Source organism: Balaenoptera ricei, chromosome X, assembly GCF_028023285.1.
Source record: "Balaenoptera ricei isolate mBalRic1 chromosome X, mBalRic1.hap2, whole genome shotgun sequence".
Taxonomy (NCBI): Eukaryota; Metazoa; Chordata; class Mammalia; order Artiodactyla; family Balaenopteridae; genus Balaenoptera; species Balaenoptera ricei.
In genome coordinates, this window is record NC_082660.1 from 33,297,142 (window position 1) to 33,323,404 (window position 26,263).

A 26,263-nucleotide genomic window follows, 5' to 3' on the forward strand; every position below is an offset into this window, starting at 1 on the left:
AAGTCAAGAATCTAGAAGATTTACATGTTGGTACAAGTGAGGTCATTGAGCAGAGTTGAACTGTGTTCCTAGGGCAGAAATTGATTGCTCTGTTACTATTTATGCCATGGTTGGTGATATGGAGCTCTGTCTGCTGATCATAGACAGAACATTTATTCTGGGCTTGCAAGTTAATCTAGTTTTCAATGGCTAGAGATACAGATGCTAGGTTTTCCTCAGAGTCTAGGATTGGCTAGTAAGACCAAGAGTGAAGAAATATAAACTCTGTTTATGGGATTCTAGTTACATTGCTTTCTCTGCAAAACAGTTCTTTCACTCAATTAGAGCTCACAATTCATAGGTACTAGCTTCTTTCTAGTATCTCCAAAACTTCATATTTATGTTATTGCTCAGCTTATATTCCACCATCCATTATTTTAATCACCTTTCCCCAAGTATATGTAAATCTCTTGGCTCAACTCCCATTTTGGCTGAGTGGAAAACCTCTAATCTGATGAAATTCAACTCTTAGCCTACTCTAGCGCTGCACCTGGGAAGCTAATTGCGCTGGCGAAAAACACAAAACCAGGCTGTGAGGTTTCACTTTATATCTATAACCACTAATCCCAACTGAGTCCTGGTGTTTGCCATTCCTGCTGTGTTCCTGCATGCATTCACTTTCTCTCGATTTGAGATTAGTATCACACAGCTTCTCTTCTCCCCTCAAAACTCCAGTCCTTCCTCCTTTATCTTCACTCTAAGGTTACAAATATATTAAGTGACCTAATAAGACATTTCCACTTGGATGTCTACTAGACATCTCAAACTTAACATGTCCAAAAAAAGAACTATTGGTTTCCCTATAACCTATCCCTCCTGAAGTCTTTCCTGTCTCAAGAAATGAAAATTCCATCACTTCAGTTGCTTATGCCAAAAACCTTAGCATTATCATTTATCGTGTTCAATCTCCTATTCTACATGCAATCCGTCAGCAAATTTTGTTAACTGTACCCTCAAAAGTATATCTTAAGTCTGATCATTTCTCACCATTCTTCAACTGCTCTTCCACAGCCATACGACTTCGTTCCTGGGGGGTTTTTTTGAGCATGCCAGGCCATTCCTACCTTAGAGTCTCTGTACTTGCTGTTTTCTCTGTTTAGAATACTTTTTTTCTGGATTTTTCACATGATTTTCTTCCAGAGTCCCTTATATCTTTGCTCACACATCTCCCTATCAGAGAGGTCCTTTGGGACTTCCCCATATAAATGAGCAGCCCTCAAGACATTGTACGCGGTCTTACTCTACCTTATCTATTTATTTTATTGTCAGTGTCACCTCACTAGAATGTAAAACCCATGAGAGCAAGGACATTGTCTATTTTATTCACTGCTGTACTCCCAAGGCCTAGAAAAGTCCCTGGCACAAAGAAGGCCCTGGCACTCAATAACTTTGTTGAATGAAAGATTGAACGAGCTACCCATGTCTCATCAAGTCTTTCAGATGACACTATTTGGACTGAGCAAATGTATTCTGGAGTCCCAAAACACTTTTAATGTTAGAAAGCTATTATTGCTTTTACAGGTGATCGATTCCAGAAAGTGGAATTAGCCCTGACAGGCTCAGGACTTCCTGTCTTATTACAGTTTGATCTGGGAAGGGTCCTTAATTTTGCACCTTGTTTCATGGTTGGACGTTCAGAGATTCAGTGTATTATGCAAAATCGATCCAAATCACTTCCTGTGATGTACCGCTTTAAAAAAACTGCCCATTTTAAAATTGATCCTGAAAAGGGCAAGATAGATGAAGGATGTATGCAGGTAAGATAATCATTCTGTGCTTTCACATGCTTTAAATATTTTAAGGTTGGCTTAAAAGCCATGCAGAGGATTAAAAGCTACATTTGTTGTACCAGTGTTTATAAATTGTATCTCTTTTGTGGCCTAGTTATGAATACTTTTGTATTGGTACCTATACAATATCCGTAATTATTTGTTAAGTGCCTTTCATGTGCCAGGAAAAGCACTTGACACTGTAGGGAATGTAAAGTACAAAACATAGTTACTGCTTCTAAGGAGGTTGGCCCCTAAACTTAAGTATCCAGCATGGAGCTTTGGCCCTCCCACACGAGGGTGGATGCAGGAATGGGTCCTGGAGCCCTTGTCTAGGGCAGTAGAACCCAGGGACCGGAGATGGGATGCACCCGAGCCAGCGGCTGCTGATAGCAGCAAAAGGTGAAAAGGAGGTGGGAACCAGAAACTCATCCCAACCGCAGAGCTGCCGAAGGTTGGTCAAGCTTGGGTGCACACATGTGGGAGAAGTGGAGGTCCAGTGCCATGTGCAGAGGCTGGAGCCCAGGTGTCCGCTCCAGTGCCAGCTAACTCAAGACAGGAGAGAGGGGGTGGTGGCAGTTTTGCCACCAAGAGGCCCAGGTCTTACACTCCTGTGAGGTGAGGTGGTAGAGGGGAAAGCGGGCACTGTAGTCTGAGTACTTGCTGAGGGATGCATCCCCCAAGGCCAGCTCTTCAGAGGCTGGTGTGGAAGGCGCCCTGCAACCACTGGTCATGGGCATAGTGCGTCTGGGGCACAGTGAGGGGTGGCGGGTTGAGGGGCAGGCTGGTATCAGGAGGCTCGTCGTCATCAGGCCAGTGTCGGGTGGGTAGGAGCTGAGTGCAGGGAGGACCAGTCTTGTCACAGGTGCTTGCAATAGTTCAGGATTGACTCGTACAGCGCCCCAGCTGGCACAGCAGGGATGCGTCCGCCCACCGTCACTTACGGCAGCGCGGCAGGCGGGGTCAAGGTGGGCGGCGTACAGGGGCTGGTCCCGGACGCCGGAGGCTTGGGCGCGCTCGTTGCGGCTGCGGCTGCGTGGGCTGTGGATGCGCCCCAGCTCCGGCCACGAGCCCCGCGCGGTGAGCGAACCCATGAGGCCGTGCGGTAGCGGCGGGAGCCCGGCCCGGACGCAGCCCGCGCCGACCGGCGCCTCGGCCCGGAGCAGCCCGTTCATGGCTCGGCGGATGAATTTCTATGGCTCCTCCTTCCCTCCGACGCTCCGCCAGGTAAGAATTTTTTAATGCATTAAGGAAGTGTAAGACATACACACAAACAGGTAGGGTTCAAGAAGAATGCAAAGTATCTTAAAACAGATCTGTAACAAGGTGATATAGAAACTACAGCCAGGTAGAAAGGTCTTCCAAGATAGTTAACATATGAGCCAGACCTTGAAGGTTGAGTAGAATTTTCTAATTGGAAACAGATGACACTTAATTGACCGAGGCCTTGTACTGCTGGTGCAGAGCAGAAAAGTTGAATGACGAAGCACACCTGTGAACACCAGGACAGCTTGTGGATGTCAGGGTCTGCTTTGCTCTTTCTCACTACTCAGACAGCTCTTTCCCAGATCCTCTAAACCAGGGGTTGGCTGACTATGGTCCACAGGCGGCCTGCCGCCTGTTTGTTGTTGTTGTTGTTGTTTGTTTGTTTTAAGTAAACTGCTATTGGAACGTAGCCCCTCTTATTTCTTGCCTATTGTCTATAGATGCTTTCATGCTACAAGGGCAGAGTTGAATAGTTGTGAGAGTTGTATGGTTTCATAAAGCCTAAAATATTTACTGTCTGGTAATTAACAGAAAAAGTTTGCTGAGCCTTGCTCTAAACAGTAGCAAACATGAGTGCCTTCAGTTTCACCTCAGGTTCTTATGTTATCATCTTTCCTCCAATGCATAGTGATATGGTTCATAAAGTTATTGATGGAAGCTTTCTCCCAGTTGCAGTCAAGAACTGTTGTAAACATGTTTAAATGCATGCAGTTCATATGTATAACTCTTCCTGCTTCATTAGAATGACACTCCTGCCACAGTTTTAATAGAGCTAATTAGTCTTCACAGAATAACAAGTGTTAACCACATTATGCAAAACGCTTTCTTTTAAATGGTTTCTTAGACTTTAGTCTAAGTCTCTTTATCCTACCAGCATAATTCATTTTCTCCAGTAACCTGCATATCTTTCAAAACATAGCTGATTTTCTCTGATCAGAGAAACTGACAAGGATCACAGGAATCTGGTCAATTTCTCTTAGCAGTCAGCTCCAAGTGTTAAAGACTTTGAAAGACACCAATTACCAGTTTCCTACAGAAGCTCTTCACACCAGGATAAGAGAGTGGAGGTGGAAGTTGAGAAAGAAACGAAGTGGTGAGAGGAGCAAAATGAGTGGAAGATTGAAAATAGCAGTGCTACAGAAAAGATGGGAAATAATAGCACAAAGGAAACAGAGGCTAAGGTGAATTTATAATGTGGAAGGATTACATCCTTTGTGATGCTTTACTTTTGCTAGTTAAAATGTTTCAGAACCTATTGTGGCATCCAACCTCAATTTGACTAGCATTATCTTAAGAAAGGGCTAAGTACCCAGGAAATGAGAAAATTTACAGCATGAAATATGTAGTGGAAAATGATAGCAATAAGATGTTTTTTAATATATGGTAGGCATAAAATTAGTAACAGTAGATTAGGGATGGGCTGTTCCTAGTGGTTATGTTGAGAAAATGTGTAGGATGGCCAACAATTTAAGTGGACATGATATGAAAAGGTTAATTCGGTTTGAGTGTAGAGGGGGAGTCTGAGTGTTTCGAGAAGATATATGGGTGACAGCTGATAAATATGTGGCTGAGCAGATAATGAATCACTGTTGAGAAAGAAACATTTAAAGAGGGTATAATAAGGGGTCTTTCCTTTCATTATTAAATGAAAATTGTTCTGTTCACAAAGGTTTTTAATTTCTATAATGCAAGACAGACCTGAAGTATATTTGCCACTTAAATTTAGGTCAGCATATAATCTTCTGGGCATAAAAAGAAATATATACTTTTGTGCATCTCTGAAACCAATTTGGGAATTTCACATTGAGAGGGGCTCCTGGGAACACCCTTTGCTATATAAAATTTTCAAACTCAAAAAAGAACCCCATAAGGGACTTCCCTGATGGTCCAGTGGTTAAGAGTCTGTGCTTCCACTGCAGGGGACATGGGTTCAATTCCTCGTCGGGGAACTAAGATATCCTGCATGCTGCGTGGCTTGGCCCAAAAAAACCCAAAATACCAAAAAACCAAAAAAAACCCCATAGCTGATAGTTACGAAATGGCAGGTATACAATATAGTATTGTTAACTATAGTCATCATGCTGTACATTAGATCTCCAAAATTTACTCATCTTGAATAACTGAAACTTTGTACTCTTTTGACCAACATCTCCCAATTTCCGCCCCCTCCCCGCCCCGTCAGCCAACATTCTACTCTCTCCTTCTATGAGTTTGACTATTTTAGATTCCACGTATATGCCACATATAAGATTCATGTACTATTTGTCTTTCTGTGTCTGGCTTGTTTCACTCAGCATAATGTCCTCCAGGTTCATCCACGTTGTCACAAATGGCAGGATTTCCTTCTTTTTTAAGGTGGAACAATATTCCATTGTGTGTGTACAATATTATCTATATTCATTCATTGGTGAACATTGAGATTGTTTTTCACTCTTGGCTATGGCAAATAATGCTGCAATGAACATGGGAATGCAGATATATCTTGGAGATACTGATTTCATTTCCTTTGGTTATATACTCAAAAGGGGGATTGCTGGATCATATGGTAGTTCTATTTCTAATTTTTTGAGGAGTCTTCATACTATTTTCCCTAATTGCTGTATCAGTTTACATTCCCAACAACAGTAAATAAGAGTTTCCCTTTTCTCCATAACCTCACCAACCTTTGTTATCTTATTTTTTCAATAAATGACCATTTCAACAGGTGTGAAGTAATAGCTCACTGAGGTTTTGATTTGCATTTCCCTGATGCTTAGTGATATTGAGCACCTTTTCATATACCTGTTTGTCATTCATATGTCTTCTTCAGAGAAATGTCTATTCAGGTCCTCTGCCCACTTTTTTTTAGTAGATTTTTTTTTTTTAACATCTTTTTTGGAGTATAATTGCTTTACAATGGTGTGTTAGTTCCTGCTGTATAACAAAGTGAATCAGCTATACATATACATATATCCCCATATATCTTCACTCTTGCATCTCCCTCCCTCCCACCCTCCCTATCCCACCCCTCTAGGTGGTCACAAAGCACTGAGCTGATCTCCCTGTACTATGTGGCTGCTTCCCCCTAGCTATCGATTTTACATTTGGTAGTGTATATATGTCCATGACACTCTCTCACTTTGTCCCCCCTTAACCTTCCCCATCCCCGTGTCCTCAAGTCCATTCTGTAGTAGGTCTGCGTCTTTATTCCCATCCTGACCCTAGGTTCATCAGAACCATTTTTTTTTTTTTTTTAGATTCCATATATATGTGTTAGCACACGGTATTTGTTTTCCTCTTTCTGACTTACTTCACTTTGTATGACAGACTCTAGGTCCATCCACCTCACTACAAATAACTCAATTTTGTTTCTTTTTGTGACTCAGTAATATTCCATTGTATATATGTGCCACATCTTCTTTATCCATTCATGTGTCGATAGACACTTAGGTTGCTTCCATGTCCTGGCTATTGTAAACAGAGCTGCAAAGAACATTGTGGTCCATGGCTCTTTTTTTTTTTTTTTTTTTCGTGGCTTTTTTTGAATTATGGTTTTCTCAGGGTATATGCCCAGTAGTGGGATTGCTGGATCATATGGTAGTTCTATTTTTAGTTTTTTAAGGAACCTCCATACTGTTCTCCATAGTGGCTGTATCAATTTACATTCCCACCAACAGTGCAAGAGGCTTCCCTTTTCTCCACACCCTCTCCAGCATTTATTGTTTGTAGATTTTTTGATGATGGCCATTCTGACTGGTGTGAGGTGATACCTCATTGTAGTTTTGATTTGCATTTCTCTAATAATTAGTGATGTTGAGCATCCTTTCATGTGTTTGTTGGCAATCTGTATATCTTCTTTGGAGAAATGGCTATTTAGGTCTTCTGCCCAGTTTTGGATTGGGTTGTTTGTTTTTTTGATACTGAGCTGCATGAGCTGCTTGTAAATTTTGGAGATTAATCCTTTCTCAGTTGCTTCATTTGCAAATATTTTCTCCCCTTCTGAGGGTAATCTTTTTCGTCTTATTTATGGTTTCCTTTGCTGTGCAAAAGCTTTTAGGTTTCATTACATCCCATTTGTTTATTTTTGTTTTTATTTCCATTTCTCTAGGAGGTGGGTCAAAAAGGATCTTGCTGTGATTTATGTCATAGAGTGTTCTGCCTATGTTTTCCTCTAAGAGTTTGACAGTGTCTGACCTTACATTTAGGTCTTTAATCCATTTTGAGTTTATTTTTGTGTATGGTGTTAGGGAGTGTTCTAATTTCATTCTTTTACATGTAGCTGTCCATTTTTCCCAGCACCACTTATTGAAGAGGCTGTCTTCTGTCCACTGTATATTCTTGCCTCCTTTATCAAAGATAAAGTGACCATAAGTGCATGGGTTTATCTTTGGGCTTTCTATCCTGTTCCATTGATCTATATTTCTGTTTTTGTGCCAGTACCATACTGTCTTGGTTACTGTAGCTTTGTAATATAGTCTGAATTCAGGGAGCCTGATTCCTCCATTTCCATTTTTCTTTCTCAAGATTGCTTTGGCTGTTCGGGGTCTTTTGTGTTTCCATACAAATTGTGAAATTTTTTGTTCTAGTTCTGTGAAAAATGCCAATGGTAGTTTGATAGGGATTGCGTTGAATCTGTAGATTGCTTTGGGTAGTATAGTCATTTTCACAGTGTTGATTCTTCCAATCCAAGAACATGGTATATCTCTCCATCTATTTGTATCATCTTTAATTTCTTTCATCAGTGTCTTATAGTTTTCTGCATAAAGGTCTTTTTTCTCCTGAGGTTGGTTTATTCCTAGGTATTTTAGACTTTGTTGCAATGGTAAATGGGAGTGTTTCCCTAATTTCTCTTTCAGATTTTTCATCATTAGTGTATAGGAATGCAAGAGATTTCTGTGCATTAATTTTGTATCCTGCTACTTTACCAACTTCATTGATTAGCTCTAGTAGTTTTCTGGTAGCATCTTTAGGATTCTCTATGTATAGTATCATGTCATCTGCAAACAGTGACAGCTTTACTTCTTCTTTTCCAATTTGGATTTCTTTTATTTCTTTTTCTTCTCTGATTGCTGTCGCTAAAACTTCCAAAACAGTGTTGAATAATAGTGGTGAGAGTGGGCAACCTTGTCTTGTTTCTGATCTTAGTGGAAATGGTTTCAGGTTTTCACCGTTGAGGATGATGTTGGCTGTGGGTTTGTCATATATGGCCTTTATTATGTTGAGGTAAGTTCCCTCTATGCCTACTTTCTGGAGGGTTTTTATCATAAATGGGTGTTGAATTTTGTCGAAAGCTTTCTCTGCATCTATTGAGATGATCATGTGGTTTTCCTCAATTTGTTAATATGGTGTATCAAATTGATTGATTTGCATATATTGAAGAATCCGTGCATTCCTGGGATAAACCCCACTTGATCATGGTGTATGATCCTTTTAATGTGCTGTTGCATTCTGTTTGCTAGTATTTTGTTGAGGATTTTTGCATTTATGTTCATCAGTGATATTGGTCTGTCATTTTCTTTCTTTGTGACATCTTTGCCTGGTTTTGGTATCAGGGTGATGGTGGCCTTGTAGAATGAGTTCGGGAGTGTTCCTCCCTCTGCTGTATTTTGGAAGAGTTTGAGAAGGATAGGTGTTAACTCTTCTCTAAATGTTTGATAGAATTTGCCTGTGAAGCCGTCTGGTTCTGGGCTTTTGGTTGTTGGAAGATTGTTAATCACAGTTTCAATTTCAGTGCTTGTGATTGGTCTGTTGGTGTTAAAGTCCCCTACTATGATTGTGTTACTGTCGATTTCCCCTTTTGTGGCTGTTAGCATTTGCCTTATATATTGCAGTTCTCCTATGTTGGGTGCATAAATATTGACAGTTGTTATATTTTCTTGGATTGATCCCTTTATCATTATGAAGTGTCCTTGTTTGTCTCTTGTAATAGTCTGTATTTTAAAGTCTATTTTGTCTGGTATGAGAATTGCTACTCCAGCTTCCTTTTGATTTCCATTTGCATGGAGTATTTTTTTCCATCCCCTCACTTTCAGTCTGTATGTGTTCCTAGGTCTGAAGTGGATCTCTTGTAGACAGCATATGTACGGGTCTTTTTTTTTGTATCCCTTCAGCCAGTCTATGTCTTTTGGTTGGAGCATTTAATCCATTTACATTTAAGGTAATTATCGATATGTTTGTTCCAGTTACCATTTTCTTAATTGTTCGGAGTTTGTTATTGTAGGTGTTTTGCTTCTCTTGTGTTTCTCACCTAGAGAAGTTCCTTTAGCATTTGTTGTAAAGCTGGTTTGGTGCTGCTGAATTCTCTTAGCTTTTGTTTGTCTGTAAAGGTTTTAATTTCTCCATCGAATCTGAATGAGATCCTTGCTGGGTAGAGTAATCTTGGTTGTAGGTTTTTTCCCTTTCATCCCTTTAAATATGTCCTGCCGCTCCCTTCTGGTTTGCAGAGTTTCTGTTGAAAGATCAGCTGTTAACCTTATGGGGATTCCCTTGTATGTTATTTGTTGTTTTTCCCTTGCTGCTTTTAATATTTTTCTTTGTATTTAATTTTTGATAGTTTTATTAATATGTGTCTTGTCGTGTTTCTCCTTGGATTTATCCTGTATGGGACTCTCTGTACTTCCTGGGCTTGATTAACTATTTCCGTTCCCATATTAGCGAAGTTTTCAACTATAATCTCTTCAAATATTTTCTCAGTCCCTTACTTTTTCTCTTCTTCTTCTGGGACCCCTATAATTCGAATATTGGTGCATTTAATGTTGTCCTAGAGGTCTCTGTGACTCTCCTCAGTTCTTTTCATTCTTTTTTCTTTATTCTACTCTGTCGTAGTTATTTTCACTATTTTATCTTCCAGGTCACTTATCCGTTCTTCTGCCTCAGTTATTCTGCTATTGATTCCTTCCAGAGAAATTTTAATTTCATTTATAGTGTTGTCCATCATTGTTTGTTTGCTCTTTAGTTCTTCTAGGTCCTTGTTAAACGTTTCTTGTATTTTCTCCATTCTATTTCCAGGATTTTGGATCATCTTTACTCTCATTACTCTGAATTCTTTTTCAGGTAGACTGCCTGTTTCCTCTTCATTTGTTTGGTTTGGTGGGTTTTTACCTTGCTCCTTCATCTGCTGTGTGTTTCTCTGTCTTCTCATTTTGCTTAACTTACTGTGTTTGGGGTTTCCTTTTCACAGGCTGCAGGTTCGTAGTTCCCGTTGTTTTTGGTGTCTGTCCCCAGTGGCTAAGGTTGGTTCAGTGTGTTGTGTAGGCTTCTTGGTGGAGGGGACTAATACCTGTGTTCTGGTAGATGAGGCTGGATCTTGTCTTCCTGGTGGGCAGGTCTGTGTCCAGTGGTGTGTTTTGGGGTGTCTGTGACCTTTTTATGATTTTAGGTAGCCTCTCTGCTAGTGGGTGGGGTTGTGTCCCTGTCTTGCTAGTTGTTTGGCATAGGGTGTCCAGCACTGTAGCTTGCTGGTCATTGAGTGGAGCTGGGTCTTGGCGTTGAGATGGAGATCTCTGGGAGATTTTTTCTGTTTGATATTACGTGGAGCTGGTGGACCACGTCCAGCTGGTGGAGCTGGTGTTTTATATTACCATTGCCCTGCTGGATCAATGTCCTGAACTTGACTCTCGCATCTCAGAGGCACAGGCCTGACACCTGGCCAGAGCACCAAGATCCTATCAGCCACATGGCTCAGAATAAAAGGGAGAAAAAAAGAAGGAAAGAAAGAACAAAAAATTTTAAAAAAATTAAATTAAATAAAGTTATTAAAATAAAAATTATTAAAAATAAAAAATTAAAAAGTAATACAAAGAAAGAAAGAAGAGAGCAACCAAACCAAAAAACAAGTCCACCAATGATAAGAAGTGCTAAAAGCTATACTAAAAAAACAAAAACGGGCAGACAGAACCCTAGGACAAGTGGTAAAAGCAAAGTTATACAGACAAAATTATTCACAGAAGCATACACATACACACTCACAAAAAGAGAAAAAGGAAAAATATATATATATTGTTGCTCCCCAAATCCCCCGCCTCAATTTGGGGTGATTCGTTTTCTATTCACGTATTCCACAGATGCAGGGTACATCAAGTTGATTGTGGGGATTTAATCCGGTGCTCCTGAGGTTGCTGGGAGAAACTTCCCTTTCTCTTCTTTGTTTGCACAGCTGCTGTTGTTCAGCTTTGGATTTGGCCCCGCCTTTGTGTGTAGGTCGCGTGAGGGCATCTGTTTTTGCCCAGACAGGACGGGGTTAAAGGAGCAGCTGCTTAGGGGGCTGTGGTTCACTCAGGCCGGGGGGGAGGGAGGGGTATGGATGCGGGGTGAGCCTGCGGCGGCAGAAGCCGGCATGACGTTGCAGCAGCCTGAGGCGCGCCGTGTGTTCTCCCGGGTAAATTGTCCCTGGATTACGGGACGCTGGCAGTGGCGGGCTGCACAGGCTCCCGGGAGGGGTGGTGTGGATAGTGACCTGTGCTCGCACACAGGCTTCTTGGTGGCTGCAGCAGCCTTAGCGTCTCATGCCCGTCTTTGGGGTCTGTGATGTTAGCCGTGGCTCACACTCGTCTCTGGAGCTCGTTTAAGCAGCGCTCTTAATCCCCTCTCCTCGCGCACCAGGAAACAAAGAGGGAGGAGAAAGTCTCTTGCCTCTTCGGCAGCTCCAGACCTTTTCCCGGACTCCCTCCCGGCTAGCTGTGGTGCACTAACCCCTTCAGGCTGTGTTCACGCCGCCAACCCCAGTCCTCTTCCTGCGATCCGACCGAAGCCCGAGCCTCAGCTCCCAGCCCCCACCCGCCCCGGCGGGTGAGCAGACAAGCCTCTCGGGCTGGTGAGTGCTGGTCGGCACCGCTCCTCTGTGCGGGAGTCTCTCTGCTTTGCCCTCCGCACCCCTGTGGCTGTGCTCTCTTCCATGGGTCCGAAGCTTCCCCCCTCCGCCACCCGCAGTCTCTGCCTGCGAAGGGGCTTCCTAGTGTGTGGAAACCTTTCCTCCTTCACAGTTCCTTCCCAGTGGTGCAGGTTCCGTCCTTATTCTTTTGTCTCTGTGTTTTCTTTTTTCTTTTGCCCTACCCAAGTACGTGGGGAGTTTCTTGCCTTTTGGGAGGCCTGAGGTCTTCTGCCAGCGTTCAGTGGGTGTTCTATAGGAGCAGTTCCACGTGTAGATGTATTTCTGATGTATTTGTGGGGAGGAAGGTGATCTCCACCTCTTACTTTTCCGCCATCTTGAAGGTCTGTCCAGTAGTAGATTTTTATAGAAAGACCTTAAGCCATCAGTGTCCAGAGGTCTATCTCATGCTGAGGTTGGCTATCCTTATGCAGTAGGAGACAGCTTATCAAACTGTGGTCTTGTGCCAGGACTCACCACTACCGAGGCACACTGCAGGTGCAGCGGCAACACGGAGCGGCTCACTCCCTACCCGCCACCATGTTTCCGCTGCACCTGCCCATTTTTTTAATCGGGTTATTAGTTTGCTTTTGATTTGTATGAGTTCCTTATATATTTTGCATATTAACCCTATATCAGTTAGATGGTTCACAAGTATTTTTCCCATTCTGTAGGATGTCTCTTCACTATGTTGACTGTTTATTTTGCTGAACAGAAGGTTTTTAGTTTGATGCAGTCTTGTCTAGTTTTCACTTTTGTTGTATGTGCTTTTGAAGTCTAATGCAAAAAATTGTTCCCAAGACCGAATATGTGATGTTACATGGCAAAGGAGTTTTACTTAGTGGTACATAGTGTGAATAATCCTTTGTATGTGTTGCTGAATTCAATTTGATAATATTTGGTAGAGTTTTGCATATATATTCATAAAGGACATTAGTCTGTAGTTTTTTTTTCTTGAATGTCTTTACTTTTTACATTAGAGTAAAACTGGTATCATGGAAGGATTTGGAAAGCGTTCCCTTTAATTTTTGGAATAGTTTTTGTAGAATTGGTGCTAAGTCTTTAAATGTTCAGAAAAATTCACCATCAAAGCCATCTGGTTCTGGACTTCTCTTTGTCAGAAGTTTAAAAATTCCTACTTTAATCTCTTTACTTGTTATCCTAGGCTATTCAGATTTTCTGTTTCTTCTAGAACCATTTTCAGAAGTTTGTGTCTTTCTGAGGATTTGTCCATGTCATATAGGTTATCTAATTGGTTGGCATATGATTGTTCATTGTATTCCTTCATACTCCTTTTTATTGATGTAGAGTTGGTAAAGATGTCCTCTCTTTTATTCCTGATTTTAAGAAATTGAGTTTTTATTGTTGTTGTTGGCTTGGTGTGTCTAGCTCAAGTTTTTTTTTCAATATCATTAATCATTTCAGAGACATAGCTTCAGGTTTGTTGATTTTCTCTGTTGTTTTCTATTCTCTATTTCATGTATTATATGACAAAGGCCTTTGTCTTTTTTAATATAGGTGCTTACTGCTATAAATTTACTTCTAATCACTGCTTTTGCTTCATTCCATGAGTTTTGGTATGTTGAGTTTTAGTTTTTCTTCATCTCAAAGTATTTTCTAATTTCCTTCGAGATTTCTTCTTTGACCCATTAGTTGCTTAGGAGTGTAGTGTTTAATTTCCACATATTTGTGAGTTTCCTTACATTCCCTTGTCTTTATTTGTTCCTTTTAACAATTTCTGTACTTTATTGATGTGCTCTATTTTGTGAGATGTTGTTCTCATATTTCCTTTAAGTCTTCAGACATGTTTTTCTTCAGTCCTTTGAACATATTTATAGTAGTGTACTTACTGTCTTTGTTTAATAGGTCCAACAGTTGTTTTTCCTCAGGGACAGTTTCTGTTTACTGCCTCTCTCTTGTGTATTGGCCATAACTTCCTACTTCTTTGAGTGTCCAGTAATTTTTTGTTGAAAACTGAGCATTTTAAATAATATAATTTGACACCTCTGGAAATCAGATCTCCCACAGGATTTTTACTCTTTGTTGTTGTTGTTTTATTTGTTTAGTGACTTTCTAGACTAATTCTGTAAAGGTTGTTTTCTTTGCTGTGTGCAGACAATCAAGTGTTGCTCAATTAATTTAGTGGTCAGCTAATGATTGGGCAGAGACTCCCTTAAATTCCTTGACTCCATATGTCTCACAGCCTTTGCTGAGTACCTCTGTATAAATGTGTTGGGTGGGCCATGACTTCTGTCTTCTACCAGGTAGTTTGCAACTCTTTCTGGCTTCAAGTCCTCCTTGTACAGAGTCCCAAAGTCAGCCAGAGGTGACAGATTAGATCTTTCTCAAATCTTTCCTGGGGATATACACTCTCTTGCACATGTGTGTGGTAATCTAGATTGCCAGGAATATGTCAGAGCTTTTCTAATACCCTCTGAACATTTTTGGCTTTGTTTGTTTATCCTGTTATTTCTTATTAGCCTTAAATGCTAATGCTGTCTCAGGTTGCTGTGATGTTCAACAATTGCAGCTGATTCTTTTTCAAGGGGAGGGTATCAAAACCCTAGGGAGAGAGTTGTTCATACAGAGTGAGCTCTGAATCAGGTCAGTTAAAGCCATGTTCTCAAACTAGGCTTTTCAGCTAGCTTTCAGACAGAACACATATGAGCACTTCTCTGGGGATGGGGTTTTTGGAGAGTTTTAAACCCATTCTCCCTCGATGGCTGCTAGGCTAATCATTTTCACAGTTACCATAGTTGCAAGGCTGTTGTTTTTCAAGGAGAGCACGAAGCTGGAATAAGAGGATGTGATTACAGTAGGTAAAAATGCCACAAAGCCTGTTACTTGTTTAGAATTCAGCCATTTAAAAAAAAATAAATACTCTTTGGACTTTAGCAATATTTTAGGTAGTTTTCAAATATCCCAGAAGTTGATTTTGACAATTTTCCTAGTGTTCTCTTTCTGTTTGTGGATGAGTAACTATTTGGAGGTCTTTAATCTGCTGTTCTGGAAGTGCTTCAGTACCATTTATCTTAATTTTTTCTTAGATAATTTTCCAATAATGTGTATCTTAAAGGTTTGTCAATGCTGTATAGGATATTTCTAAAGACTTTCATATCACCACGATAAACTACCTTTCCTTAAAGTTTTATAAGCAGTATTTTTTGATCTGCTTTTTATTTTGTCCTAACAGTACAATAGTTTTTCTTAATCCATTTGGGCTGCTGTAAGAAAATACCATAGACTGCACAATTTATAAGCAACAGAAATTTATTTCTAACAGTTCTGGAGGCTGGACGTCCCAGATTGGGGTGCCAGCATGGTCAGGTGTGGGCCCTCTTCCTGGTCACCGACTTCTTGTGGTATCCTCACATGGTGGAAGGGGCTAGGGAGCTCTGTGGACCCTCTTTAATAAGGGCTCTGATCTCCTAGTTCTATCCTATAGGGCAGTGGTCCCCAACCTTTTTGGCACCAGGGACCGGTTCCATGGAAGATAATTTTTCCACAGATCAGGGTGGGGGGGGGATGGTTTCGGGATGATTCAAGCGCATTTATTGTGTACTTTATTTCTGTTATTATTATGTTGTAATATATAATGAAATAATTATACAACTCATCATAATGCAGAATCAGTGGGAGCTCTGAGCTTGTTTTCACTTGCCACTCACTGATAGGGTTTCGATATGAGTCTGCAAGCAATTAATTTATTATGGTCTCTGTGCAGTCAAACCTCTCTGCTAATGATGATCTGTATTTGCAGCCGCTCCCCAGCGCTAGCATCACCACCTCAGCTCCACCTCAGATCCTCAAGCATTAGATTCTCATAAGAAGCGTGCAGCCTAGATCCCTCACATGTGCAGTGTACTGTAGAGTTCGGGCCCCTATGAGAATCTAATGCTGCTGCTGATCTGACAGGAGGCGGAGCTCAGGCCGTAATGCGAGTGATGAGGAGCAGCTGTAAATACACATGAAGCTTCGCTTGCTTGCCCAACGCTCACTTCCTGCTGTGCGGTCCGGTTCCTAACAGGCTGTGGACCGGACTGGGACCAGTACTGGTCTGCGGCCCAGGGGTTGGGGACCCCTGCCATAGGGCATTAACATATGAGTTATTAACATATGAGGATTTAACATATGAGTTTCAGGGATTTCCCTGGCAGTCCAGTGGTTAAGACTCCACAGTTCCACTTCAGGGGGTGCGGGTTCAATCCCTTGTTGGGGAGCTAAGATCCTGTGTGCTGCGTGGTGTGGCAAAAAAAAAGGCAAAAAACAAAAAAAAAATATGAGTTTTAGGTGTTCACAAACATTCAGCCTATAGCAATTGGTCACTTTTCTTTTTTCAGAATGTGACATGTTTATTCATTCCACATCAAGTTGGAGTCTTTAAAGTGAAGCAATTTATAGAGATTATTGGCTCAGTGACAGATGAAAATTTGCAGTCTTCGTCCCTGAAGCCTTTCCATCAGATATGTTTATATTTCAGTAGTGTCTGCAAACCTTCCACCAAGAAAGTTGTGATGAAAATTAATCCTGGTATGCTACTGGGGGTGCTTACCATTTATTTATCTATTTTTGGTTAATACAGGATTATTTTAACATACTAATGCTTAGCTGTATATATCAAATGTGGTCTAATCTAATGGTTCTCAACTTTTGCGTGCATCTAGGCCTGTTAAGACATATCACTGTCCTATGTCCCAGCGTTGATTATTAAGTAGGTCTTTGTTGGAGCCCAAAGATTTGTATTTCTTACATGTTTCCAGTAGATGCTGATGCTGCCATTTTGAGGCTCTCACTTTGACTAGCACTGGTTTAGTGATCTATAAAATTTATTAAATATTTTAATGGTTTTTATATTTTATTCTTTTACTTCTTTGTTTGAGTCTGTAATGTTAACTGGTTTTGACCATTCCATGGATTTTCTGGTTGCTGCTGTTCCAACTAATTCTCAGTTATCTCTTATACATTGAACCATATGAAATTGCTGATACTCAACTCTCTTTAACGTATAAAAATTTCAGTTTCATGTGTGCCAACCCAGTCCTTCAAGTTACCATGTTTTAGTTTTTTTGCATGCATTTTTATTACTTATGCATGCATTATTTTGCTAAATTGTTTTATGTAGATCCATTTATTAAATGAATTATTCATATTTTCTGAATTTGCTTAGGGATTTAGCTTTAAGTTGGAACCAGTGGTCTAGTGTAGTAATTAATTCATGGAAATTCAAAAAAAACCATATTTACACTTAATATTCATTTCTCTAAAAGGTATATCCCCTTTGATCAGTAATCCTATGGGACAGTTTGTGGTGAAAGACTTGGCAAAATACAAGGACCATGCACCTGTCGCAATGCTTCAATCAACCACGGCACACATTCACAATCATAACACAAGTAAGGAGTTAATAAAGGATGCTCTGATAGCCTTTCCCAATGACCGAGCTGCAAGTATCCGGTCTGGAGAAGAGCATAAACATTTCAGGTAATGTGCTATATTAAAAACCTGAAATTTTGTAAGATACAATAACCAGCATGACATGCAGAGATCTTACCAGATCCTGCTGTAACAAATTAGTGATGGTAATAATAATAATAGTAGTAAAATTAAATTTTCTCTCTTTTTTTTTTTTCTCTTTTACATCAGAGGAGTGGTTGCTGAATGCTATTATCTAACCTCTCATCTCTATTGCGTACTTGCCAGGACTTGTGAATGGTTTACCAGATGATTCTTAAAATATGCTGTTAACAAGTAGAGAAGAATAATAGAAATAATCACTTTTGGAAATGTATACAGTCCTCAGAGTAGTCATGTTCATTAATTATGGCTAAGAGCCTGAATTTATCTAAGATGAAAAATTTTAAACTGTGATAAACAAGTTGTTCTCGTCTTCATTGTCATTATCTTCATCCCTATGCTATCATCTTTGTTCAATCCCCTCAAAGTCACATTTCCAATAACCTTTCCCAAAGTGAACTAAAACCTCCCCAATTATAAGGACTATGAGTGATAGTAAGCCTCAATTTAAAAATTACCCCATTTTCAAGAAATTACTACCATGTCAATGCTTAGTGAGAATAAACCCAGTCAACCTGACATCTTTATTTGGGCCATTAGCTCAGGAATGGTTTTTATACATTTGAGGATGAACTGGGTTTCTTTTCTGCCTACTTGTTTAACTGTCTATACTTGACCATGTCCCTGGGCTTTCTCTACTTGTCTCTTTACCTTTGGTGAGTCTTCAAGTTCACTTACTTTTATAGTCATTTTCTTAAAATACCATTTGATTTTTTAGTCCATAATTGTTTTATTATCCACAATTGGAAAATTCTGGGTTTTTATATAGTCTATTTTATGATTTTATTTTACAAATTCCATCCACAGCAGTCTTTATATCTCTTTTTTTACTTGACAAGTACCATAAAACACACAAGCATAAAAATTATGCAGACTCCATTTTAAATAATTATACAGTATAAAAAAGGAAAACTCATCCCACCCTGCAGAGGTAGCTGCTGGAAATAATTTTTAAATGTATCATTTTCAGTTCTTTCCTATGCTTATACAAATATATCTATATAGAGATATAATGTGTTAATTTAACAGTAACATTTTGTTCCTGTCTAAGTATTAATCAGATGATCTCAAAATGCCAGGATTTTTTTGAAGAAGGCTAACGTAAGTGTCCCATGGCCATAATTATTTTTCTCAATTTACTCTTTTCCATGCTAACAGAAATACAAAATTTAGTCCAGTTATTTTCTGGCTAGCAAATAGTAATGAAAATTTAAGTAATGAAATTTTATAGTGTATTAAGTTGTTGGTAATTATAATTGCTGTTTTATTTTTTAATGCTTTTTACCTTTTCAATTTTTGAGAAGAAAATAAGGTAAGAATTTTTGTCTAGTTTTATTTAATGCAGTATATATGTCTTGTGTTTAGTGTATAGTAGGCATTCAGTAAAAATTTTTTTAATAAATGAGGAAAAATGCTTTATTTACATAGTAATTTTTGTTGTCTGTACTTTGCACATTAAAAAAAAATCACCTACTCAAAGTTGCAGAGGTATTTCTTAAAGTTTATTCTTTAAGGAGCTGATAAGCATTTAGATATGTTAGTAACCAGCTCTTTGTCACTTCAGGCACCTCCTGTACTACTTCTTTTTAAGTCCCTCCTTTTCTCCTTGTTACAGAGATAGGGACTTCAGATATAGGAATTATTTCTAGGTTCTAAAGGTGGTTAAGGATCCCAGAGCCTGAAGGGAGATTTGAATGTATCAACAACTATCTGAGTAACAAAGCATTTGTTTCTCTCTTATTGCCTCACTCTCTTAAAGACTTTAACTCAGTTCAAGCTGTATTACTGTTACCACTGAGGAATTATCAAAAACAGGAAGAAATATTCGATATTGGATTAAATTTCATTTGACTGTATATGACTACTAGGTTTATACTTAGGAGTTAATTATTAAGGGTGAGAATCTCAATGATTACTAAAACTTGCTGAAGACTGAGGTAGCCTAAGGCCAAAAGATGTGAATAATTGTACTTTTTCTTTTTATGGAAAATATGTGGTAGGTGAAAGGAAGTGCATGCATCCAGTTGAGTGAATGTGAGATGTAGAGTAGTTTGCAGTTCTTCTTTTGATTTTTTTTCTCTGTATAGATTTATTGCTGATGGTTATTTCATAAGCTCTGAGATATTAAGAAAGCATGATTTAACAAAAGGATTCATTATTCTATATATTCTTTTCTGATTTTGATCACAGTGATCTAAAAGTAATTAACTGTTAGGAAACACTAATCAGCTTCAGATCTAGTTGCATCTGTAATCTAGAACTGCCCAAACTGCCTACTTGACTAATACTCCAAGAGTGGGTTTAGGGTAGGTGCTACTTCTTCCCAATGACCTTAGGGATTTCCTGTGATTAGGTTAAGAAGAAAATTAGATATCATTCTATTTCTACATGTAATAATGTCTTGGTATATAAAAGGACTAGAATCTGTCCTGTTCACCATTCTGTGCCCAACTCCTGGCACAGGAGGCACTCAGTAAATACTGATTGAATAAATGCATATATATACACCTAAATATTAACATGTCTTGCTCATATTGTAGGACGATTTTCACAAAGATTCCAAGATATAACTATGTGGATCCTGATTCTGCATATACTAAATTTGAAAAAATAGAAAAGAAAGCACATGAAAAGCATTATGCAGGATACATTAAATATTTAAGAAATGTGCGCCTGCAGAAAGAAGAACAGAGGTAAAGTTCACTTCCTCAAACAGTGTGGAACAGAGCATGGTGCCTGTAGAGCCAGAATTTTTTTCTTTACTCTTTAGGTTGTTTTTAGTGATTTAAATGACTTTTCATGTATGAAAATAGCAAAACATTGAACTACTTTAACTGCATTTATTTCCTTTTCTACTTTTGATTTGGGAATGTCTTGGGTGGACTTCCCCAGAAGCAGATTCTGAGACAGGAATTCCAGCACATGTGATTTTTGGAGCATGTTCTTTTGGGAGACACCTGCACAATATGAGGAAAGCAGGAGAGGGCAGAAGAGAGAACTCAGAAATAATGTGTTTCAAATAAAGTTTACTCTCAGCCTGATACCTAGGGTCTTTTGAGCATAAATTATACCATGTTGTTGTTCCTGCCTTGAGTCATTGACTGTGAGCTGTCCTTGGGTATGGTAGGGTGGGCGTAGCTTCCTTGAGGAGGTGTTTGAGAATGGGGTCCCCTCAACAGAGGGCAATTTTATGCAGGTTAGTGCTTCTGTCTGCTTCAGTGGATCTGAGTGGGTCAGTAACAGCATGTACTATGGGGAGTATTTGGATTTACTGATGTATTTTCTAAAAGACTTAGCCTCAGTTAATTATTATTATGATTTCACTAGGAAACACATGTACTCATATAATGATACAGACATAGGATTACAGCCAGCATCGGGTCTAAAGTCACCCACACTCTCAAAAGCGGAAATAGAAGAGTTATCTTCAGCACAGCGTCGGATCAAATGTAACCAATTGCTAAGTACCAGAAATATAGCATCCACAGAGACAGAGTCTTTGAGAAGAAAGGCCTGTGCAATATTTTACATTTTATTATACCATGAGAATTCTTAAAATATCTTTTGCTAATATTGAACAATTAATTTTGGAATAATGTGATTTCTCACAGGTTCTCAAAGGACTTAAAGCAGACCCATCCTCACCCCATGAAAAACATGATTGCAGCTTAATCTTGACACCAAAGCAAATTCATCAAGTAATTGTTGGTAAGAATCTATAAAAAACTACTGAACAATTTTTTTTAACAGATTTATTGAAGTATAATTTATATTACATAAAATTCACCAGGTCAAAGCATGAAAATCAATGAATTTCAGTGAATTTACAGGTTTATGCAACCGTCATCACAATTCAGTTTTACAGTGCTGCCATCACCCTCATGTCTATATGCAAGTTACTCCCAATTCCCAGCCCTAGCCCCAGGCAACCATTAATTAGCTTTCTATCTCTATAGATTTGCCTATTCTGAACATTTCATGTAAAAAGAATCATATAATATGTGGTTTCCCTTATATTGTTTCTTTAGCTTAGCATAATGTTGGTAAGGTTTATCCATGTGGTAGTAGGTATAAATATTTTGTTCCTTTTCGTATCTAAATAGTATCTCATTTTATTAGGAATACCACATTTTGTTTATCCATTTACCAGTTGATGGACATTGAGCTATTTCCAGTTTGAGGCTATTGTGAATATTTCTGCTATAAACACTCACATATAATTCTTCGAGTGAACATATGTTTTTATTTCTTTTGGTTAGATTCCTAGGAGTAGAATTGCTGAGTCACATGGTAAGTTTGTGTCTAACTTTTAAAGAAATTGCCAAAAATTTTCCACAGTGACTGCATCAAGTTACAATCCCTCCAACAGTGTATTAGGGTTACAGTTTCTCCACATTTTCACCAGCAATTGTTATTTTCTGTCTTTTTGATTACAGCCATCCTAGCAGGTGCAAAATGTTCTCTCATTGTGATTTTGATTTGCATTTCCTTTTTGACTAAGATGTTGAATATATTTTCATGCATTTACTTAGAGGTACAACTATTTAAATTGTATATCTTATTTGGAGAAATGTCTTTGCCCAATTTTTAACTTGAATATTTACCTTCTCATTATAGAGTTGTAGGAATTGTTTATGTATTCTGAATACAAGTTTTTTATCAGATATATGATTTCCAAATATTTTCCCTAAGTCTGTGGCTTGGTGTTTTTTTTTTTTTCTTTTCATTTTCTTAATAATGTTGTTTAAAGCACAGAAATTTTTAATTTAAATGAAATTGAATTTACTAAATTTTTTACTTTTATAGATCATGCTTTTCATATCATGCCCAACAATCTTTAGCTAGCTCAAGGTCACAAATATTTTCTCCTATTTCCTTTTAAACATTTTATATATATATATATTTTTTCAGTACTTCATTCTTTTTGCTTCCTGAGTTGTAATCCATTGTTTGAATATATCACAATTTATTTATCCTCTGATAACTTTTTTTTAAATTATTATTTATTTATTTTTAAATCAGTCATCAGTTTTATACATATCAGTGTATACATGTCAATCCCAATCGCCCAATTCAGCACACCACCATCCCCACCCCACCGCAGTTTTCCCCCCTTGGTGTCCATACGTTTGTTCTCTACATCTGTGTCTCAACTTCTGCCCTGCAAACCGGTTCATCTGTACCATTTTTCTAGGTGCCACATACATGCGTTAATATACGATATTTGTTTTTCTCTTTCTGACTTACTTCACTCTGTATGACAGTCTCTAGGTCCATCCACGTCTCAACAAATGACTCAATTTCGTTCTTTTTATGGCTGAGTAATATTCCATTGTATATATGTACCACAACTTCTTTATCCATTCGTCTGTTGATGGGCATTTAGGTTGCTTCCATGACCTGGCTATTGTAAATAGTGCTGCAATGAACATTGGGGTGTATGTGTCTTTTTGAATTATGGTTTTCTCAGGGTATATGCCCAGTAGTGGGATTGCTGGGTCATATGGTAATTCTATTTTTAGTTTTTTAAGGAACCTCCATACTGTTCTCCATAGTGGCTGTATCAGTTTACATCCCCACCAAAAGTGCAAGAGGGTTCCCTTTTCTCCACACCCTCTCCAGCATTTGTTGTTTGTAGATTTTCTGATGATGCCCATTCTAACTGGTGTGAGGTGATACCTCATTGTAGTTTTGATTTGCATTTGTCTAATGGTTAGTGATGTTGAGCATCTTTTCATGTGCTTCTTGGCCGTCTGTATGTCTTCTTTGGAGAAATGTCTATTTAGGTCTTCTGCCCATTTTTGGATTGGGTTGTTTGTTTCTTTGATATTGAGCTGAATGAGCTGTTTATATATTTTGGAGATTAATCCTTTGTCCGTTGATTCGTTTGCAAATATTTTCTCCCATTCTGAGGGTTGTCTTTTGGTCTTGTTTATGGTTTCCTTTGCTGTGCAAAAGCTTTTAAGTTTCATTAGGTCCCATTTGTTTATTTTTGTTTTTATTTCCATTACTCTAGGAGGTGGATCAAAAAAGATCTTGCTGCGATTTATGTCAAAGAGTGTTCTTCCTATGTTTTCCTCTAAGAGTTTTATAGTGTCCAGTCTTACATTTAGGTCTTGAATCCATTTTGAGTTTATTTTTGTGTATGGTGTTAGGGAGTATTCTAATTTCATTCTTTTACATGTAGCTGTCCAGTTTTCCCAGCACCATTTATTGAAGAGCCTGTCTTTTCTCCATTGTATATCTTTGCCTCCTTTGTCATAGATTAGTTGACCATAGGTGCGTGGGTTTATCTCTGGGCTTTCTATCTTGTTCCATTGATCTATGTTTCTGTTTTTGTGCCAGTACCATATTGTCTTGATTACTGTAGCTTTGTAGTATAGTCTGAAGTCAGGGAGTCTGATTCCTCCAGCTCCGTTTTTTCCCCTCAAGACTGCTTTGGCTCTTCAGGATCTTTTGTGTCTCCATACAAATTTTAAGATGATTTGTTCTAGTTCTGTAAAAAATGCCATTGGTAATTTGATAGGGATTGCATTGAATCTGTAGATTGCTTTGGGTAGTATAGTCATTTTCACAGTACTGATTCTTCCAATCCAAGAACATGGTATATCTCTCCATCTGTTGGTATCATCTTTAATTTCTTTCATCAGTGTCTTATAGTTTTCTGCATACAGGTCTTTTGTCTCCCTAGGTAGGTTTATTCCTAGGTATTTTATTCTTTTTGTTGCAATGGTAAATGGGAGTGTTTCCCTAATTTCTCTTTCAGGTTTTTCATCATTAGTGTATAGGAATGCAAGAGATTTCTGTGCATTAATTTTGTATCCTGCAACTTTACCAAATTCATTAATTAGCTCTAGCAGTTTTCTGTTGGCAGTTTTAGGATTCTCTATGTATAGTATCATGTCATTTGCAAACAGTGACAGTTTTACTTCTTTTCCAATTTGTATTCCTTTGTTTCTTTTTCTTCTCTGATTGCTGTGGCTAGGACTTCCAAAACTATGTTGAATAATAGTGGTGAGAGTGGACATCCTTGTCTCATTCCTGATCTTAGAGGAAATGCTTTCAGTTTTTCACCGTTGAGAATGATGTTTGCTGTGGGTTTGTCGTATATGGCCTTTATTATGTTGAGGTAGGTTCCCTCTATGCCCACTTTCTGGAGAGTTTTTATAATAAGTGGGTGTTGAATTTTGTCAAAAGCTTTTTCTGCATGTATTGAGATGATCATATGGTTTTTATTCTTCAGTTTGTTAATATGGTGTGTCACATTGATTGATTTGCGTATATTGAAGAATCCTTGCATCCCTGGGATAAATCCCACTTGATCGTGGTGTATGATCCTTTTATTTTATTTTATTTTATTTTATTTATTTATTTATTTATTTTAAACATCTTTATTGAAGTATAATTGCCTTACAATGGTGTGTTAGCTTCTGCTTTATAACAAAGTGAATCAGTTATACACATACAATATGTTCCCATATCTCTTCCCTCTTGCATCTCCCTCCCTCCCACCCTCCCCATCCCACCCCTCTAGGTGGGTATGATCCTTTTAATGTGTTGTTGGATTCTGTTTGCTAGTATTTTGTTGAGGATTTTGCATCTATGTTCATCAGTGATATTGGTCTGTAATTTTCTTTTTTTTGTGATATCCGCCATAAGATTTTTAGATCTTATGTTTAGCACTGCAATTCCTTTTTATGTTTTAAAAATTTTTGTTTATGGTATGAGTTGCGTCTAAATTCATATTGTTATATATGGATATTCAATGGTCCCAGCACCATTTGTTGAAAATACTATCATTTCTCATTGAATGCCTTGACACCTTTGTCGAAAATCAAATGACCAAATGTGTCAAGGTTTGTTTCTGGATTCTTAATTCTGGTCCATTGATCTGTATGTCTATCCCAATGACAATTCTATACTGTCGATAAGTAGCTTTATGGTAAGTTTTGAAATCAGTAAGTGCAAGTCCTCCAAATTTGCTCTTCTTTTTCAGGATTGCTTTGGTTATTCTAGGTATAAATAGGATCTTATTAGACCCACTTTGTCTGTCTTGTTCTTGTATTTCTGTCTTAATATTTCTGGCTCACCTCTGTATTGCTTGCCTCAACCAGTACTGAAACCTCATAATTCATGGGACATTGAGGCAGAGTACTCAGGAAGTTCTTACCTCAGTAGTGGAGAATAATTATTACTCTTTAAAGCACTGCTCTGGACCCGGGTAACATTCATAAAAGAAAGATCTGGAAGGACCAGTCTGGTTTTTTTTTTTGTTTTTTATTTATTTATTTATTTATTGGAGGTGTTGGGTTTTCGTTGAGGTGCACGGGCTTCTCATTGCAGTGGCTTCTCCTGTTGTGGAGCGTGGGCTCTAGGTGCACGGGCTTCAGTAGTTGTGGCACACAGGCTCAGTAGTTGTGGCTCACGGGCTCCAGAGTGCAGGCTCAGCAGCTGTGGCGCATGGGTCTAGTTGCTCCGCGGCATGTGGGATCTTCCCAGACCAGGGCTCGAACCCGAGTCCCCTGCATTGGCAGGCGGGTTCCTAACCACTGCGCCACCAGGGGAGTCCCAGACCAGTCTGTTTTAAGGTAACTTCCTTCCAGAGCAGAGCTCAAGAACATTATAGAAATATGAAAAAGTATCCAGTACCTAATGAGGTAAAATTTACTATATTGACATCCAAACAAAGATTACAATACATAAGAAGAAGCAGGAAAATACAACCCATAATAAAGAGAATTATTAATCAGTTAAATCTGATTAATACTGA

General features: G+C 38.7%; 1 protein-coding gene and 1 pseudogene across 1 annotated transcript in view; one reads left to right on the top strand and one right to left on the bottom strand.

Moving 5' to 3' along the window:
- The window catches only part of CFAP47 (cilia and flagella associated protein 47), a 487,004-nt gene that overhangs the window by 19,670 nt on the left and 441,071 nt on the right, over nucleotides 1-26,263 (top strand). Inside the window, 6 exon segments of the mRNA XM_059910362.1 lie at nucleotides 1,561-1,796; nucleotides 16,260-16,449; nucleotides 17,187-17,400; nucleotides 20,034-20,186; nucleotides 20,821-21,004; nucleotides 21,105-21,201. Coding sequence (XP_059766345.1) covers nucleotides 1,561-1,796; nucleotides 16,260-16,449; nucleotides 17,187-17,400; nucleotides 20,034-20,186; nucleotides 20,821-21,004; nucleotides 21,105-21,201 — 1,074 coding nt within the window.
- Nucleotides 2,502-2,983, bottom strand: LOC132357836 (leucine repeat adapter protein 25-like; annotated as a pseudogene).